Genomic DNA, 20,205 nt, shown 5'->3' on the forward strand with positions numbered 1-20,205 from the left:
CCCCCCCATAAAACAGAAACCAGTGTGGACAAAGCCATTTCAGAACTAACGCGAGAAGTGCTCTAATTAAGAGATGGGGCTGGTTGCTCCTGCTGAAATGTGAAAACACCAGATATGTCAAAAAAAAAAAATAATACTGTGTTTTTAAAAGCTGTGGATGCAAAGAAATCTCAATGAATGGAACTCTAGGGAAGGATGAGCCCTTCCTAAGTGACTGTCAGCTCCTTCAGACTGGTGGGCTCCTGCCTAGTCTGAGCAGGGACAGGAGAGTGAACTGACCCAAGATAAGGAAAGATTAGCCAAATCTTTACTGACTGCATGGGCCAGTGTGAGAGATCAAACACAGAAGGGCCCCAAATGCAAAACCAATTCTCGTCATACACAAATTCTCGACACACGGGGACTTTTGTTAAGTAAGAAACAGCTGAGAGTGAGAGCAGGGCTGGAGAGCACAGAGCAGTCTTGGTGGTATTGTAGTGCTTGGCTCCCAGCGTGCTGGTGGAGAATTGGCTGACCCCATCCTCAAATCATTTGAAACCAGAGAGCTGACATTAAACTGCAGTGTCGCTGTTACTGACTCCTGAGAAGGTCAAAACAGTCAGCTCCTCAGTCAGGTCCTTGTTTGGGAACAGGCTACCTTCTCTGGGGGAAAAAGACAGCAGGTCCTCAATCTCTACTCTTTAAAAAATTTTTTTTTAACATTTATTTATTTTTGAGACAGAGAGAGACAGAGCATGAACGGGGGAGGGGTGGAGAGAGAGGGAGACACAGAATCGGAAACAGGCTCCAGGCTCTGAGCCATCAGCCCAGAGCCCGACGCGGGGCTCGAACTCCCGGACCGCGAGATCGTGACCTGAGCCGAAGTCGGACGCTCAACCGACTGAGCCACCCAGGCGCCCCATCTCAATCTCTACTCTCATAGACCAAGCCTGGCATAAAACAAGACGTTTTAAGACATGGAGAAGCAGGAGAATGAGACCCACAATCAAGAGAAACAACCATCATTAGAAGTAGACTCAAATATGACCCAGCGTTAGTAAAGGAGAGAGTCCAAAGGTCATGATTTGAAGACGGCAAGAAATGCAAAGGAAAGTGGTTCTGCAGGCTGAAGGGAAGTGACCACAGATGGAAGCTTGGGTCTGAAGGAGGGAATGAAAAGTACCTAATATGGAAACTATGCGGTCAATACCGAAGGCCATTTAAACGCTTTTCTTAAAAAGTCTCCTGACTGTTGAAGTAATAACAAAGCACTGGCCATTAAAACATATGCAGAAGTAAAGTAAACGACAATAACAGCACAAGGGAGTAGGGAAGTGAAGGGAATGACACTGTTACGTAAAAATGCATAAAATACATGTTTTACCTTAAGTGGTATAATAGTAATTCAAGGTAGGCTAAAGTAGGTTCAACATGAGTTTTATAATCCCTGGAGAAACTACTGCAAAGATAAAACGAGTAGATGTGGCCAAAAAGCCAACAGAGGAGATAAAATAGAAATCAAAAAATAATCAAATAATCCAAAAAAAGTTAGGTTAGGAAGGACAAAAGAGCATAGCACGGATAGGACCAATGAAATCAATAATCAGGATGGTAGGTTAAATCTATGTAAATAGTTGAGAAATTCACTAATAAGGTGACACACTAATTTTTGTCAGAAGAGTTAAGAAATAAGACCTAACTGTATACTATTTACAAGAGATATGCTTTTTTAAAAAAAATTTTTTTTAACATTTATTTATTTTTGAGACAGAGAGAGACAGAGCATGAGCGGGGGAGGGTCAGAGAGAGAGAGGGAGACACAGAATGGGAAGCAGGCTCCAGGCTCTGAGCCATCAGCCCAGAGCCCGACGCGGGGCTCGAACTCACGGACCGCGAGATCGTGACCTGACTGAAGTCGGACGCTTAACCGACTGCGCCACCCAGGTGCCCCAAGAGATATGCTTTAACTATAAGCACATGTACACTGTAAGGAAAAGAGAAAGAGATATGCCACGTGTATACTAATTGTAAGAAAGCTGGTATGGCTATCTTCCTATCAGACAAAGCAAACTTCCAGGCAAAGATCGAAATTGCGGGAAAATACAACGATCGAGAAATCAGGAAGATACAACAGTCTTAAATGTGCATGATAGCATAGCGTCGACACCATAAGGCAAAAGCGAACAACCGAGAAACAATTCCACAGCCACAAGTTGGAGATTTTTAACCTTTTTCCCTCACACTAATTGATAGGAAATGTAGGAAAAACATCCGTATGTGTGCAGAATATTAGAAGAGCATATTAACCAACTCAGTCTAATTGGTATTTAAAGAATGCCAATTCTTTTTTTCCTTTTATTTATTTATTTATTTATTTGCGAGAGAGAGAGAGAGAGAGAGAGAGAGAGAGACAGAATATGTCACTACCTAAGACACATTCTTTCGAAGCACAAACGATATATTTACCCAAATAAACCGTACGTTGGGCCATAAAGCTAGGTGCAGGGTCTGGTTACATGGCTGACCAGGGCTTAGCAGAGATTTATTAAAACGAACTAAACTTGGGGCACCTGGGTGACTCAGTCAGTTAAGCACCTGACTCTTGACTTCAGTTCAGGTCACGATCTCACGGTTCATGAGACCGAGCCCTGCATCAGGCTCTGCGTTGACTGCACAGCCCGCTTGGGATTCTCTCTCTCCCTCTGCCCCTCCTCTGCGTGCTCTCTCTCAAAATAAACAAATAAACGCTTAAAATAAGTAAGTAAAATGAGCTAAACTCAGCTGAGTTGTTAAGGAAGAGTTCAGTGGGTGTCTAGATTAGCTGGGACGGCCCATCTGGATTCCCTTGGGGGGCAAGGACACAGCCAGTGCCGCAGTGGTACACGGTGTTTTGTGAATCGGGACCGCTTTCTCCAGGGGTCATATTTCCTCCAGTCTCTCTCGTCCCAGCCCCAGCCTCTGACCCCAGCACTGGGGGAGATCCAAGGGTTAGATTTGCTGAAGCCTGGCGGTGACCTTAACTCACACAGACATGGTAAGTTTCAGCCGGTTCCAAACTCTGCCTACAGCTTAAGAGCTCGGGGCTAATAAAAGCCCCGGCGTCTAGTATTTCCAAATTTCGCGAGGGCCTAGGAAAACTGAATTACAAAAACGGTGACAGTCACCACCATTTGCTGAGCGTTGACTGTTGTCGCAGGCAGAAGACTGCATACTCCACATCGTCTATTTACTCTTGACACAACTCTGAAGTGTGGGTAAGATTTTCATTTCACTGCGGACACCTCTCACAGACGTGTATCAGAGACGTTAAGTAAGCAGCTCAAGGTCACACAGCTTCAAGCGGCAGAACTGCCGTTTCCAGCCCATGGAATTCCTGCTTCTAAAGCACCCTGGGAAGTGATCTGTGGTGCAGGGACAGACAGGCCACACGCACACAGAAAGGGAATGGAACCAAAGGCGTGGCCTCGGACTAGCTCTTCGGAGCTGCACAAAATGGGGCCTGGGTTCCAGCCAGTGGTTGTAAGGGACCCAAGAGCCAGAAGCGTGGAGTCACAGAGAGCTGTGGTTTGACCCCAGCTCTCTACTTGGTAGCTGTGATCCTGGGGAGGCCTGTAGGCTTCTTCGACCATCTGTATTCTCATCTACAACACGAGGATCGTGACACAAAGCCACGTCTGGAGGTAGGGGGCAGTCAGCCCAGATACATGCAGGGCGCTTACCTGACCAGCCTCCAGCTCAAAGTGCAGCCCTGTCCCCCACTGGATTGGCTCTTCATGCTAATTTGATTCTGGCTAGTACCTCCCATTACCCAAAATTCTGTGTTTGCTCACTTGTCGACTCTTTGGGCTCTGAGAGCGAAGCCGTACGAGGTCAAGGACCTCATCCATCCAGCTTACTGCTGAGTCGCCCTGAGCGAGCCCAGTAAATTACCAAGGATTTCAATAAAGGTCTATCGTCACATTGTTGCTGTCACTATTACCATCTCAAGGTTGGGCACGGGGTGGGTGGAGGTTCAATGGAGCCACGATAACTTCTGAAAGGTCTGATTCTGTTTCAAGTACAGTCTGGGATTCTGAAAATAAGAAGGCATGCCTTTTTTTTTTTTTTTTTAAAGAAGACATGCTTTTGAAATGTCATTGTCCTCCATATTTTTTCACACTCGGATAAAATCTGGTAAACTGCTAGAATGTTCCATCTGACGGCTAAAGTATCAGGTGGCCAACCCACATCACAAGGGAACATCTTTTACAGTCTTAGCAAAGTTTGGTTTGGGAAGACGTTGGCAAGAGGGATGGCTGCCCAACTTCCCATCCTGCTTCTAAATGTAAATCATTTACAGTGATTTGTAGTCAGGTAAGCAGCTGACTCCGGATTTCAGCTCAGGTCGCGATCTCACGGTTTGTGGGTTCAAGCCCCGAGTCGGACTCTGTGCTGATGGTGTGCGGTGTGGAACCTGCTTGGGATTCTCTGTCTCCCTCTCTCTCTGCCCCTCCCCTGCTCACACGTGCTCTCTCTCTCTCTCTCTCTCTCTCTCAAAAATAAAATAAACCTTTAAAACTAATAAAAAAAATAAATGTAAAGCATCTTATCCATGATTCTGAAATTCAAATGTGCCGAGGCAACACTTGAGGGACTTGAGACCCAGTTTTGATTATTACTGCTCGTTTCATCAGCGCTTTGTCTGACGGCCGGCGGGTGGAAATTGTTTCTGAATTAAAGGTAAGGAAACAAACATACAGCTTCCAGCTCCGGGAAATGTTCCAGAAACTGTGCCACGTAAGTCACGATGGACTGCTCGTCTGGCGTGTCAACCATGATGTCTGTTAAGAGAGACGCAGGAGTTAGTAGGACGATCAACACGTGATTTTTATTTTTTCAATTTTTTTTTTTCAACGTTTATTTATTTTTGGGACAGAGAGAGACAGAGCATGAACGGGGGAGGGGCAGAGAGAGAGGGAGACACAGAATCGGAAACAGGCTCCAGGCTCTGAGCCATCAGCCCAGAGCCTGACGCGGGGCTCGAACTCACGGACCGCGAGATCGTGACCTGGCTGAAGTCGGACGCTTAACCGACTGCGCCACCCAGGCGCCCCAACACGTGATTTTTAAACGGGATCGAGGGACACTTGTCGCTGAAGAGTCCTGCAGACCACTGAGGTTTTTTTCCTCTTTATTTTATGCTTGAGAAATTTACGCCCAGGGAGGGTGAATCATTTGGCTAAAGTCTCACATCCGGCTGATGAAGAGAAGGGGCGGGATGTGGAACCCAGGATTCCTCATTCCCAAGGCTGTCCATTATTCCCTGCTATCTGAATTCCCCCAGCAGGAGCAGCCAACTCTCAGCTGGCCCCATCAGCGAGTCTGGTGAGCCATGACCCTTACTCACTGCTGCAGGGAGTCCCAAATCAGCCCAACTCATGTGGAAACCAATCTGACAGACAGCCAAGCGCCTTGAAAAGGCATGTACTTTCCAACTCTGGTATTCCGCGGATGGGATCTGGGCCCGAAGGAAATAATCTTGAGATGCACACTGAGCTCTATTCAGTAAGAGGTCTGCCGCATGTTGTATAGAAACGTGACTCTTTTCGAAACAACCTCAATGTCTACCAGTGGTAGACCTAAGTAAATTTGGGGACGCCCACTAGATGGACCGTTGTGCAGCCATTAAAAACACGTAACAAACACACGATAGCAACGGGCAAAGGGCTTATGTCATCATTAACGACTTAATTCATTAATCAATTTACTCAATGGTGAGTAGAAACAAGTAAGCTACAAATACGTGATGGGGATGACGAGTACACTTATCATGGTGACCACGGAGCAAGGTATAGAGTTGTGGAACCCCTATACGGCACTCCTAAAACTAATATAACACCGTGTGTTAACTCTGCTGGAATTAAAATTTTAAACATTTAATAAAAAGACATAGATGCACAACTACAGCTGACTCTTGAGCAGCACAGGTTTGAATTGTGTGGGTCCGCTTACGTGCGTTTTTTGGGATCAGTTCAGTACAGTCCCGTAAATATATTTTCTCCTCCTTACGATTTTCTTAGTAACGTTTCCTTTTCTCTAGCTTATGTGTATAACACGTATCACATAGAGAACATGTGTTAGTTAACTGTTCGCGCTATTGGTACGCCTTCCAGTCAACAGTAGGCTATTAGACACTAAATTTCTGGGGGGTCAGATGTTATACGTGGATTTTCTTTTTTTTTTTTTTTTTAATGTTTATTTATTTTTGAGGGAGAGAGAGAGAGCACGTGTGAGTGGGGGAGGGGAAGAGAGACAGAGACAGAGGATTCGAGGCGGGCTCTGTGCTGACAGAAGCGAGGCTGACGGGGGGCTTGAACTCACGATCTGCGAGATCATGACCTGAGCTGGAGTCAGAGGCTCCATCGACTGAACTACCCAAGTCCCCTATACGTGCATGTTAAACCGTGGGCAGGGGGCGGTCAGCACCCCTAACACCCGTGTCGTTTAAGGGTCAACTATATACATATACTGAACGATCTCAATTCTGTAAAAAAGACTATAATGAGATGCATCGAAAAATACTAAGGGGTGGAAGTACAGGAAACATAACAAGGTCTTCATTCGATTTTCCTGTCTTTTCCCAGTTTTTCTCCACGGACGGCGTGTGTTGCAGCTGTAATACAAGTAATTCAAAAGACAGAAAGAGAAAGGGAGGGAACCAGAGTCACCTTCTGGCTCCAGGAGCCTGGGAATGTGAAGGGCCTCGTGCGCCACGCGGAAGGCCTTCTCCAGGTTTTCCCGCATGGAGTCTTCCAGAGCCTGCTTCATGTCAACCAGGCTGGGGTCGATGGCCTTGATCACGGCCAGGAAAGCCATCCCGCTTCTCCAGCTGCCCGCGAAGTCCTGCACCGCCACGCCATACCTGAAGGAGAGGGGCCGCGGTGGCCGCGACGCAGGTCAGGAGGTGAATCCCCTGAGAGGTCACACGCGGCAGCCTCGAGGGTCCTCCGAGCGGGGCCAGGAGCTGCGGGCTCGCCAGGGGCGCCTCATGCCCTGAGTCCCGGGACAGCTGTACGCAGCACTCCCCCACCGTTCCCGGAGACACAGAACAGAAAGGTGTACGTTACCCACACCAGCAAAACGGGACCTTGTGTTCCCAGATTCCCAGACACGTAAGGAGCAATTCCACACGCTGCTCACTCTTCGGTGGCAGGCAAACCAGCAAATAAGGGTGTGCGGTAAAATTGGAGCCGGAAAGGCCCAAGTTCACCTCCCGGCCGTCCGGCCCCCGCCCCGCGTGTTCCCAGCGCGATGGCCTCGGGCCAGTCACATCGCTCTGGCCCTCAGACTCCTCCGTTGTAACACGGGGACCCCGTCTGGCTGCGACCGCTTGGCAGCTGTTGTGGCAAAGCGTTAGATCTTACCCGTCAGAACGGCCATGGCACGAGGCCAACCTCACGTGTGACGCGGGGTAGCACACGGAAGCCGCCAACGATCCCATTTCACAGAAATAACGTCAACAACTTAAAAGTGAGGGACAAAGAGAGACAATCCTGCCGGGCGCCAACTTCCTTTGAATCTATCCTGAGACCCCGTCCATCTTCCAACGGTGGCCACTGAACTCTCTTAGAAAAAATATGTGTATTTAGCAATCATCTGGGATTCCTAAGAAGCTGTAAGAGCGGTGCAGAGCTCTCCTCTACCGTCCACCTGGCCTCCCTCGGGGCACCTCACATCACCAAGTGCAACATCAAAGGCGGGACGCTGACGGTGCTACGAGCCATTGAGCCACAGGCCTTGTCTGGATCGGTCCAGCGTCACTCCCACGGGGGTGGTATATAACCCAGGCCACTTTGTCAAGGACAGACCCTGTGGCCGCCACCGCCACGACGGAGATCCAGGACTGTTCCATCACCCCCATGGAACACGTCGTCTCCTTGACGGTCACCCTACCTCCTGGCAACGAGCCCTCTTCAGGTTGATTTATTTTTAAGCCACATCTAACAGATGTTTACGTTAGTCAACCCTTCCAGGCTTGACCCCTCAGTCAAAACCCAGGGATCCAACTCTTTTTCTTTTTTCTTTCGTGGTTTATTTCCGTATACACCCGGGAGAGAGGACCCGACGCGTGAGGGAGTGCTTATTAAGTGCTGGTAAAGCGCAAGGCGCTTTCGCGAGCTGCCTCCACGTCATCCTAACCGTCCTGCAAGGCAGGCAGTGATAAGTGACCATCTCGCAGACGTGGCTGTGATGCACCAGGAAGGCCCCCGGTCTGTGCGTGGCAGAGCCGGGTGGCCCCAGGTCGGGTGTGGCTCTCCCCACGCGTGGCCTAGCTTTCCAGCTGTCCCCGCCACGGCCCAGGTCCCAGGGTCCCAGGGGCTGTCGACTGGCTGCATAAGACCCTGATACAGCACTGCTGAGAGCCCTGGCCTGCTGGTGCGGGGGTCACAGCACGTCACAGCCTTCACTGTTATTAGAGCTTAGTAGGTACAGTCTCTGAAAGTCACCCCGAAGCTTAACAACGAATATGTACGTGTTATAAGGATCCAAGAGCCCTTCCCACTTTGGGATTAAATGGGGGCAAAGCCCTTTCGATCTCGTGTTCAAATCCCCCTGTCACTTTTCTGCAAACCAAACGTTCTGCGAAGACAGCTCTGGGCGTGCAGAAACTGAAAATGCACAGCGCTCCCGGCTCTCGGAGTCTGTATGAAGTGACAGGCACATAACCTAATACATGCTAGTGCCCCCAACCTCTGCCCTCTCCCAGGGGGGACCCCCCTCCCTCTGCCTGACAACAGCATGGAGGGCGGAGGGAGTGACGGCTTACTTCCTCGTCTTCCTCTGCACCCACGCCAGCAGGGTCCTGATAGCCTTCCTCTGATCTTTCACAGATATGGCCACACTCCTCTCCGCGGTGGGCGTGGGTGGGAAGGAAGAGTCTGAGTCTGTGCCCCCCGAGCCAGGTGACAGGCTGGAAGATGGCGAGTTTCTGCTGAGATTGCCCGTGAGCTCCTTAATCTGGAAAGAAAATGGCATTTCAGACCCCCCGAGACAGACTTAGCGCAAATCCTCGTCTGACCCCGGGCCACGGGGAGCCTGGCTGGAGGGACCAGCACACGTGCAGCTGGGTCTCTGCGTGGGCAGAAGATGCTTCCGGTTTTATGTGACTCGTGGTGCCTACCGACACCTCATAGGAAAGCTCGCCTCTTTCTGGAATCTCTCTCTTTGGTGCTTTGGCCACGCACACACGCCAGTCTTCCTGACCAGATTCCACCTACCCCTTTCCTCTCCTGCCTATCGGTCTCAGAATGCATGGTGCTGCTTCAAGGCCCATGCCTATGTGCATCCTGGTCCCGCTGTCTGGATGCCCCTTCCCTCCATCACCAAATCCCCGGCTACTCAAAACGTAGCTCCTAACATGTGGCTCTTGTGAGAAATGCGGAGTCCCAGGCCCTGCCCCTGCCCCACAGCATCAGAAGCTGCATTTCAGCACTACTCCCAAGGAATCCCTATGCACAGCAAAGTCCGCGAACAGGTCTAACGCACTCCTACTCATCCTTCAAAACCCGGCTCTGATGTCACTTCTTCCAGGAAGTCCTCCTCACTCCCCTCCCTACTCTGGGGCAGTTGCCCCCGCTGAACATTCTTACAGCACTCTGCTCATAGCTTGATCACAACCTGCACCACAGGGTTCTATGCTATGGGACTGCCCTCTGTGATCCCAGAGAGTCAGGAGGGCAGGATTTTGTGTGTGCAGAGCCTGACACATAGGAGGAACTCAACAGACATTTACCGAATGAATGGATGGATGGATATCTGGGCCGGATTTAAGGCCTTGCCTTTTCACACAGCATGTTTCCAGAATCTATACAAGAGTTTAATAACAAACATTGGTCGCTGAAGCCTGTGTATAACACGGTACGGTTGACGGAGGGCTTTCCCACAGAGCTGACCACTGCTCCCATTTCACAGATATAGAAACTGAGGCTCGGAGAGACAGCCTTTGGCGTGTTAAGTTCAAGGCTCCCATAGAACTGAGTCTGTTGTCCCTGAACCTTGTTTGCACACATTCCCCTCAGCAACACAAGCAAGGAGACCAAAGCTCAAGCAAATCACCTTCCTGCAGGTCATTTTACTCTTAGGAGGGCAGCTAAATAAGGAGCCATGATTTTCTATTTCAGAAGAGGGCATTTTAGAAGCTGAAACATCAGCTTACTCTCTCCTATTCCGGGATAAAAACTCGTCAGCACAGAGCCCGACGCGGGGCTCGGACTCACAGACCGCAAGATCACGACCTGAGCCAAAGTCTGACCCTCAACTGACTGAGCCACCCAGGCGCCCTGAGACTTGAGCAGTTTTAAACGCCACCTTCAAACTCCAGCCACAGATCCTGTGCTTCCCTATAGAGTCTGCGTCTCCAAACAGAGGCTGGAGTTGGCCAAGGACAGAGAGCACACCACAGACGCCTCTTCCTCCTGCTTTCACTCCGGCTCTTTAATTACATCTGCCGCGCACGCGTCGTTTTAGGAAAGCCACTCCAAGTTCGATTTTTGATCGCAAGCATTTCCCAGTTTTTGTGACACTTCAGAACAAAATTATTTTCTGAAGCAAATATTTAACTCCTTAAGTCCCAAGAGGATGGCTAGACTCTTCTGGAGAACAGAGCTCGCATCACTATTAAAATCACAGGGACTCTGGCAGCCGGGTTTCTCTGGTTCTTTCTCAAGAAACGGAGAAGTCAAAATATATCAGAAGCAGGATCTCCCGGTCTCCCTCGATCTGGCCCCGCTCTGTTCTGTTGGCACTAAACGGGCTCAAGGAGATCATTACCGCGCGTTACGGAGAGGAAATTACTTTACCTGGAAGAAGAGAATTATGTTCCATATCAGCCCAAGAACCAAAGAGGGGTTGCCGTCTGCTATTTCCGCTGCGTCGATGCTAACCAGTTTGACCTGGGGAGAAGCAATTTATGAGCTTAACACGGGGTGTAACCTGTTGTTTTCTGATGCCCTCGTGGACCTGTTTCTCCTTCTCGTCTGTATCGTTCAGTGCTGCCCGAGGCCACCTCTGGGACCCCAGCGTGCAAAGCGAACGTGATTGTATTTAATAAACACGTGTATTGCGTTTACCATGCGCAGACCCTAGCCTCAGCTCCTTGTAAGGACGAACCCGGTTCGACCCACAAGAAGCCCACAACGCAGGTGCTTCTTTTATCCCTCCATCTCAGGGGAGGAAGTTTCACAGAGGCCACGTGTAATGTGGCTGGGACACACAGCCAGGAAAGGTCTGAGTCGCTCTTTTCAGGGAGGGCTGGGCACGTGTCCACCGGGTCTGTCTGTATGCTACCCTAACAACACCAAACCTCCACATTCAACGCATTTTTGGACAAACGCACAACACCAACATCAGCAATCGTGGACCGCGATGGATAATTCTCCATTGCTCATTACAAATAGCGTATTGGGATAAGGCTTCTACCCCGAACTTCTGCATCATTCCAAAATATCCCGGTTAAAATGCATCTATTATAGGGGCGCCTGGGTGGCTCAGTCAGCTGAGCGTCCGACTTCGGCTCAGGTCATGATCTCCCAGTTTGTGAGTTCGAGCCCCGCATCGGGCTCCGGGCGGACAGCTCGGAGCCTGGAGCCTGCTTCAAATTCTATGTCTCCCTCTCTCTCTGCTCCTCCCCTGCTCACGCTCGGTCTCTCTCTCCTTCAAAAATAAATAAAAACATTTAAAAAAAATGCATCTATTATAGAAACCCTCAGGGGATTACCTATTTATTTAACTACGTCCTGACCATAGGATGATGCTTTGGTGAATCCCGAAGGCGCTGGTTCTCAAACTATGCTCTCAGGGCCAGGGGTAACAGCACTGCCTGGGATTTGGTTAGACGGCAAATTCTCTCCTAGTCCTACTGAATCAGGAAGTCCCAGAGTAGGGCCCAGGCACCTGCATTTGAACCTACATTTGATTTTTTTTTTTTTAGTATGAAACTTATTGTCCAATTTGTTTCCATACGACACTCCGTGCTCATCCCAACAGGTGCCCTCCTCCATGCCCATCACCCACCCTCCCCTCCCTCCCACCCCCATCCACCCTCAGTTTATTCTCAGTTTTTTTTTTTTAATTTTTTTTTTCAACGTTTATTTATTTTTGGGACAGAGAGAGACAGAGCATGAATGGGGGAGGGGCAGAGAGAGAGGGAGACACAGAATCGGAAACAGGCTCCAGGCTCTGAGCCATCAGCCCAGAGCCTGACGCGGGGCTCAAACTCACGGACCGCGAGATCGCGACCTGGATGAAGTCGGACGCTTAACCGACTGCGCCACCCAGGCGCCCCTATTCTCAGTTTTTAAGAGTCTCTTATGGTTTGGCTCCCTCCCTCTCTAACCTTTTTTTTTTTTTTCCTTCCCCTCCCCCATGATCTTCTGTTAAGTTTCTCAGGATCCACATAAGAGTGAAAACATATGGTGTCTGTCGTTCTCTGTATGACTTATTTCACTCAGCATCACGCTCTCCACTTCCATCCACGTTGCTACAAGAGGCCATATTTCAGTCTTCCTCGTTGCCAAGTAGTATTCCATTGTATATATAAACCACATTCCTTATCCATTCATCCGTGGATGGACATTTAGGCTCTTCCCATAATTTATCGCATTCACCATTGCACCAAGAATCATAAAATACCTAGGAATAAACCTAACCAAAGATGTAAAAGATCTATATGCTGAAAACAATAGAAAGCTTATGAAGGAAATTGAAGAAGGCACAAAGAAATGGAAAAACATGCTGTGCTCGTGGATCGGAAGAATAAATGTCATTAAAATGGCAATACTACCCAAAGCTATCTACACATTCAATGCAATCCCAATCAAAATTGCACCAGCATTCTTCTCGAAGCTAGAACAAGCAATCCTAAAGTTTGTTTTTTAATTTTTTTTTTCAACGTTTTATTTATTTTTTGGGATAGAGAGAGACAGAGCATGAACGGGCGAGGGGCAGAGAGAGAGGGAGACACAGAATCGGAAACAGGCTCCAGGCTCCGAGCCATCAGCCCCAGAGCCCGACGCGGGGCTCGAACTCCCGGACCGCGAGATCGTGACCTGGCTGAAGTCGGACGCCTAACCGACTGCGCCACCCAGGCGCCCCAAGCAATCCTAAAGTTTGTATGGAACCACAAAAGACCCTGATTCTGATATGCACGCTCAGGTTCAAGGGCCTCTGGCCACATCATCATTTTCTCCTGCAAACAGAATCTGAGTACACAGATCAGGCGTGTGCACACTTCTTCTGTAAAGGGCTGGGGAACACACACTTAAGAGCTCGCGGGCCACCGCAGCCTTTATCACGCTTGCTGCTTCTTCCTTCACAAGTCCTTCACAAAAGCGAGAAACCATTCTTTGGTGGGGAGAGAGGAGAATTCAGAGTAAGTCAGGGTATGCTCTCAAACCCACCCTGCGAAATTCTGCCAGCAGACTCCGGGAAGCAAGCATGGGGACAGCGTCTCGCACAAATACTCCTTTCTCCCTTTCCCTCGGGCCTTTTACAAACGTTCCACACCGCTCTCCGATCCTATCAGCTCGCCAGGGACTTCTGACAACCCCGATCAGCAGGGCTGGGCTTTCCTAGGCAGTGGGGAGAGACTCCCGAGCTCCCTGGCTGAGGTCTGTCTCGCAGAGAGTTTATAACTCGGGCAGCGGGAATTCATCACCGGCAGGCCGGGGCGAGTTGTCAATATCGCGAATAACACGGCTGATCAAATTCAGGTCCAGCGTTTCCTCCGCACACGTCAGGGGTGTCCCACGTGAAGGTCACTGTCCCATGTGATGACTCATACGCGGCCTGCTGTCTCCTGACCCCCAGGCTCTGACAGCCCCCTCCATTCGGTGGCTCACTGCACTCTTCCAATGCGGGGCGATCAAGGCGCTCGACGTGATCGTCCCGGACTTCGCTCCTACCGGGCGGAAGCCACGCGTGGCCCTCGGAGCTGAGCTTCGGGGGAAACGTTCCGAAGTGAGGAAATGACAGAGCTGCCGTGTAGGACGGTGGGCCGGCCCCCGGCGGGTGGCAGAGGCCAGGCTTTCCTGAGCTAGCTGTGGGCTTCCCCAGGGCCACACCCGGGCGGGGGCCAGTCCTGCCCTCGCTGCCCGCCGTCCTCACCTGCCGGCCACCGGTTTCCACCCCTAAGGGCTCACTGCTGCCCTGTGTGCCCCTGGTGTGACAGCACACGCAGCATCCTGTCCACGGGAGGCCTCTTCCACCAGGCTCAAAGCTCCTTAAATGTGCAGATGTGCTTCTAATACAGTTATGTGTCCCCAACACGGAGCACACCCCTGGCCCCGCAGAAGACACTTGCTCAATGTGTCCTGAAGGGCCGTTGGAAGCAAGCCCACCATCTACACGGGTGGTTCTGACAGACGCAGTGGGAGAGTGCTGCCTACATTCTAGGCCCATCAAGACGAGGTGGCTGATAGGGCAGGGAAGCCCTTAGGGGTTGACCAGCCGGAAGAGCGAGGACCACCCCCGGCAGCTGTTCCAAGGCCCTACGTTGTCACAGAAACAAAGCTCCTTGGGATGGAGGGGAGGCACTGCTTAGAAGAGCCATGCCCAGAGCTCCCTCCCCACAGCAGAGGTGCAGGGGGCAGGGAGGCGGTCAGAGCAGGTGCTAACAGAGCCCTCGTCCCGGGCCGAGGCGCTTGGCTGAAGACGACCCGGCCGGACACCCTCAACCCTCAACGACGCTCAGAGGCGCGCTGTGGTTTCTCATTTCCATTTTACAGATGAGGGAACCAAGGCTCGGGGAGTCTGCCGAATTCTCCCTGGTTGGAAGTAGCAGCCCCATGAGCTCGGAGGAGGCCAAGGTGAGGCCAATTCCACAGACAGGCCAGCCGTTTTCACAAATATGTGACGTGCTTTTTTTTTTTTTTTTGCAACAGCTTTATTGAGCTGTAACTCATGTTCCCTTCACCCATTTAAGATACAGCAGTCAATAGTTTTCAGCATATTCACAGAGGTATGCGCCCACTGCCACAATTTCAGAAATCTTCATCATCACCTCCATAAGAGACCCCCCTACCTTTAACTATCACCCCCTCCAGTCCCTAAGCAGGCACAACTCTATTTTCTGAGTCCAGATTTCCCAGTGCCGGAGTCTTCACAGAAATGGAATCAAAGAATAAGTGGTCTTTTGTGTCTGGCTTCCTTCACTCGACGTAACATTTTCAAGATTCAGCCATGCAGGAGCCCGTGTCAGTACCCCATCCCTTTTCACGGCTGAGTAATATTCCACGGCGTGGACAGACGCCATATTGTTCACCCACTCATCCACCGATGGACCCCTGGGTTGCCTCCACCTTTTGGCTACCGTGAACGACGCCGCTACGAACTGCACTATGCTCTTTGGCTGCCACCATCGGAACGCCCTCCTGTGTCTGGGGCTTTCCCCACAGTACGGGAGACGGTGCCCACCTCCTTCTTCAAAAGCCGGAAGTGCTTCCTCTCCCCCATGGCAGCAGCGGGGGCGTGCGTGGGATCCAGGCACGGCAGCCCAGGCCCTCGAATCTGAATGTGTGACGCTGAGAGCTCCTTCCCGGGCGGGGGCAGTGACGTTCTTCTCCCAGAGGCAGCGGGGACAACGGCGGTGGCTGTGCGCTGGGGGGAGGCGGGTCTGCAGCGGTCCCGGCACCGTGAATTCCTGGGCCCCCTCCCCGACTCCGCAGTCTACTAGGGCATTCTGTGCACTACTGGGCAGCTTTTTAACAAATTCCTCTTCTGCTGACGTCAGCCAAGGTCAGCTGCTGCTGCTCACATCAGGAACCCCAAGTGGACCACGCCTGCTGAAGTCTTACTGCACGTGCCGATGCATCGGGCAAGCCGAGAGGGCCTTTTACCCGGGTTAACAGGTGAAACTTAACGAAAGAGGAGTTCTGGAAATTTCTCCCCTCTAGACCATCCCTGCTCGTTTGTGAAGGACACGAAACAGAGCCGAAAGCACAGAGAGAACCAATTTAAATCTAGAGAGTTCTATCCAAGAGAGAAGAAATGTTGGGATTCTCCCCCCAATCTCCTTTAGCCCCGCTTTGCTCCTGCTTCTCAGATAGTCTGTGTTCTAAGAGAGAGTCGCCCAAGGTGGCGTGCCCACGGTCCTACTATTCAAAGGGATAAAGAAGCAAACGTCAGCTGCTAAGGGCCAGTGAGCCAGTCAGTGCCCTGGGCCGCCCTTTCCAGGCTGGGCGTCCGTCAGAGTCGGCGTCTAGGTGATCAGAGAGGGGCGGGCAGGGAGGCCAGGACCATCTCTCCAGCTGAAGGATTACCTGAGTGAGTCCCGTTAGGTTGAAACTTAGTTTCATTCTGCCATTTTCGCAGGGTCCCCCTTTCACGCCTTCTCCCGCGACCGGCACTGAACTTCAAATTATGTCCCTTTCGTCCCAAGAAAAGCACGTGTGTTTCAAATACTTACATTGCTATCTTCCAAAAACTTAAGTGCTTTCGCTATGTTGTTCAACCGGAAAATACGATGGGATGAGGACTTGTACTCATGCAGCTGCAACACAGAACAGAGCAAAGGAGAAGTGAGCCCAACGAAACTCTCAATGCCCGGTGGTGCTGGGGGGGTGGCGGTGTGCCTTTCTTTGTCTTTACCGTGTTCGCATTAATCTCAAGATACAGGGGCTCGCAGCTGAAATCCAGCTTATTTATGGTTCTGGGGACTTAACTCACTCGAGTCTGTGCGGGAAGGGGGTGCCCAGGCAGGTTAAACAGGGGACAGATTTGTCAAATTTTTCTCTCTGACCCGGCTCCTGGCTTTGACATTCCTCCTTCTCCGGAGACCTCCAAGGATGTGTTCTCCTCGCTGCTCTGACGCTTTTGTCAGGCAGGGAGCATCGGCTGGGGCATCCCCACAGCTGCTAAATCACCCGGCAGGTCCCTCCTAGAGGCAGCAGATGTTTCAGTTTTCCGGCCGAGAGCTTTGTGGACATTTATCCCAGGTCAGAGAGAGAAACAGACAGACAGAGACAGCCAGGCAGAGACAGACAGACAGGCAGAGATACTGAGACAGAGAAACAGAGATGGAGACACAGAAAGAGACAGAGACAGAGAGAGGGGAGAAATGCAGACAGAAACAGAGAGACGGAGAGAGACAAGAGGCAGACACACACAGAGACAGAAAGCCAGGCAGGCAGAGACAGAGAGAAGAGAGAGAAATACAGAAACAGGTGGAGAGAGAGACAGATGAGACAGAGAGAGACAGACAGGCAGAGAGAGAGGAGAAAGAAATGCAGACAGAAACAGAGGGGTGGAGAGAGAGAGAGAGAGACAGACAAGAGAGACAGACAGGCAGAGAGAGATAGAGGAGAGAGAACTACAGACAGAAACAGAAAGATGGAAAGAGACAGAGAGCTAGGAGGCAAATACAAAGAGGAAGAGAGGTGTTTGCAGAAGCTAAAATTTTAACAACAGCAGCTGAATATCCCAAGGAAACTCTCCCACCCTGAAGCTCACCGAAGCACCTCCAGACGGGTGGCCGACATTACAAGGCAAACCAGCGGGGACCAGCTGCACCAGCCGTGAGCTGCCAGCCAAGCTCATGGGTAAGCAGAGGCCTATTCTCAGCCTCCATAACCGAAGGCCCCCAACACAGGCCCAGCAAGGCCATGGCATCTATCAGCCAGTGGCCCGGCAGCAAAGTGGGAGCTTGTGTTGCTGGGAACACAGAGCAAGGAACTGGATACGCTTTCTCAGGGAGCTCTGTGGGGACTGTGCTGTTGGCTCATTGCGGGACCCGCTGAGACACCAACACTGTTTTTACCTCCATGAGTCCGCCCTTCGTGAGAGTTCACGACATGACTCTGCACAGCCCCCCGGAGCTGCTAACAGGTGTCTCCCGTTTTGCTTTTGGGTTGGGATGAGAGTCTAGCTACATTAGATCTGAAAACAGGAGGGGCTCTTGACTTCAAGCCTGTAGCTGGAACTGGATCTGGGCAGCGGGCTGGTAGAGTTGGGACCCGCATTAGCCACAATTAGCTCACGGATGCCACATCAAACGCGAGACTCTACAGAAGGGTTTCTCGACGTCACCACCACTGGCATTTGGGCCGGGTCATCGGGCCCTCTCCGTGGACATCTGGCAGTAGTATCTAGTGACATTTTTGGCTGTCACACCTGGGGGTGCTCCTGGCACCCAGGGGGTAGAGACCATGAATGCAGTGCCCAGGACTGCACATGTCAGACCCAAAATGTCAACAGCATTGAGGCTGAGCACCCCCGCTCGGGGAATGGGAGAGAGATAACCAACCCACACACAGCAGACATAAGCGACATGGACATGTATGGTGAGGGTCCCAAGTGCAATGAACCTCAAGACGGGCTGGTTCAATTCAATGTGGCTTATACAGCGGCCCCTCCTTACTCATGCTTTCACTTTCACCAGTCTGTCACCCGTGGTCAACCGCGGCCCGGAAGCAGATGATCCTCCTTCCGACGAGCGGTCAGAGGGTCAACAGTGGCTTCATGCTATGTCACAGAGCCCACGTCACTCACCTCACTTTACCTCATCACATGGGCCTTTTATCACCTCCCGTTGTCACAAGAAGGGCGAGTACAGTACGTTGAGAGAGACCATATTCAGATAGCTTTTATTACAGTGAATTGGTGTAATTCTTCTAATTTATTATTGTTAATCTCTTCATGTGCCTAATTTAATTTTTTTCAATGCTTATTTATTTTTGAGAGAGAGAGAGAGACAGTGTAAGCAGGGGAGGGGCAGAGAGAGAGGAAGACACAGAATCAGAAGCAGGCTCCAGGCTCCGAGCTGTCAGCACAGAGCCCGACGCGGGGCTCGAACCCACCAACCGTGAGATCATGACCTGAGCCGAAGTCTGCCACTTAACCAACTGAGTCCCCCAGGTGCTTCTTAATGTGCCTAATTTATAAATTGAACTTAATCAGAGGGATGTATGTATAGGAAAAAACAGTATATATGGGGCTTAGTACTGTCCGCAGTTTCAGGCATCCACTGGGGGTCGTGGAATGTATCTTCCGCAGATAAGGGGGGGAATGATTATACTACTGAGAAGTTTCTAGAAGCCAGCAGTTGTAATGGAATTCAGTTGGTAAGACGACTTTCTCCTCAATCTTCCGGATCCTTCCTATCCTTCATGTTAATACAATGGCTGAAGAGCTAAAGTTTAACTAAGATCTAGTTCCAATCTTTACCCTTCAAAGACTTACAAAAAACACTGGGCATTTATTTATTTACTTACTAAAGTATATTCACTTAAAAAAAAAAAAAGGAGGACACTGCTTCGTTACACATGATTGTATCACTCTTGGTCACTGGGAAAGGAATGTCACCCTTCCTAAGTTTCTTGTCACAGGACCACGCATGGCCAGGTGGGTGCACCTACGTACAGTTCTGTGCTGCAAAGAAACCTTGATCAGTGTTTGCCTTCACCTTTTATTTCTCCCTGACCCTTTCGTGACATACGTACCAGATTCCGCCCAGACAGGACTTCTAACAAAGCCATTAGGATTTTGCCATCTTGGATATCAATGAATAAATCTTTAACTTCTAGGGGTGGGTCGCACTGTGGAAGAAGGGGGGGAGGAAGCTGATTAGTGACCCGTATAATCCCCAAAACTGTTCCCAAGCTTCAATTCTCCCCCAAGGGAAGACATCCGGACCTCCAGATCTGTCTGCGGGCAGCGCCCCCTCTGCCTGGGGGCGAGAGGGTGCCGGCAAATCAAGGAGGAGACTCAGCACCAGCGCGCAGCTCAAACAAGTGACCTGGAGGGCGTTGGGACCCTGAGATCTGAGACCCCCCCGCAAGGGCCATTGTATCCACGCTTCTCTTTAAGGGGAGAAAGAAATGGCATGTCTTGATGACAGGCCTCCAAAGAATAAAATAATGCCAGTAAGACTCATGTGAAATTACCTGGTATAAGCCCTTCGCTTTAGATTTGGGGGCACTGAGGCTCAAAGAGGCTAGGTGACATGCCCAGTGTTTGGTCAAATCGGCTCTTTGTACAGTCAGTCCTGTTTCTTCATCGGGACTCACTGGCTGCGGACAGGCGGTGCCCAGATCCCCACCACGATGGCATGACCCTGGGTCAGTGACCCTCTGGGCCTCGGTACAGACGTCAGCAGGGCTCCCCCTCCCACGCCCCCCCCCATCTCCGATACTGCTTCGTCTCTGTATGTGCATCTTCCTGAGGTGCCAGCTGACGCGTCAAGATTCAGTCTAA

At 50.8% G+C, this 20,205-nt stretch overlaps 1 protein-coding gene across 1 annotated transcript in view; it reads right to left on the bottom strand.

The window, feature by feature from the left end:
• The window catches only part of CLMN (calmin), a 60,979-nt gene that overhangs the window by 12,256 nt on the left and 28,518 nt on the right, over positions 1-20,205 (bottom strand). The window contains exons 3-8 of the mRNA XM_040478437.1: positions 19,452-19,547; positions 16,421-16,504; positions 10,818-10,910; positions 8,786-8,976; positions 6,687-6,880; positions 4,696-4,799 (exon numbers count right to left, since the gene is read on the bottom strand). Of these exons, the coding sequence (XP_040334371.1) occupies positions 4,696-4,799; positions 6,687-6,880; positions 8,786-8,976; positions 10,818-10,910; positions 16,421-16,504; positions 19,452-19,547 (762 nt within the window). The remainder of the gene's footprint in view (positions 1-4,695; positions 4,800-6,686; positions 6,881-8,785; positions 8,977-10,817; positions 10,911-16,420; positions 16,505-19,451; positions 19,548-20,205) is intronic.

The sequence above is a fragment of the Herpailurus yagouaroundi genome, unplaced genomic scaffold, assembly GCF_014898765.1.
Source record: "Herpailurus yagouaroundi ecotype Mexico unplaced genomic scaffold, PumYag 141, whole genome shotgun sequence".
NCBI lineage: Eukaryota > Metazoa > Chordata > Mammalia > Carnivora > Felidae > Herpailurus > Herpailurus yagouaroundi.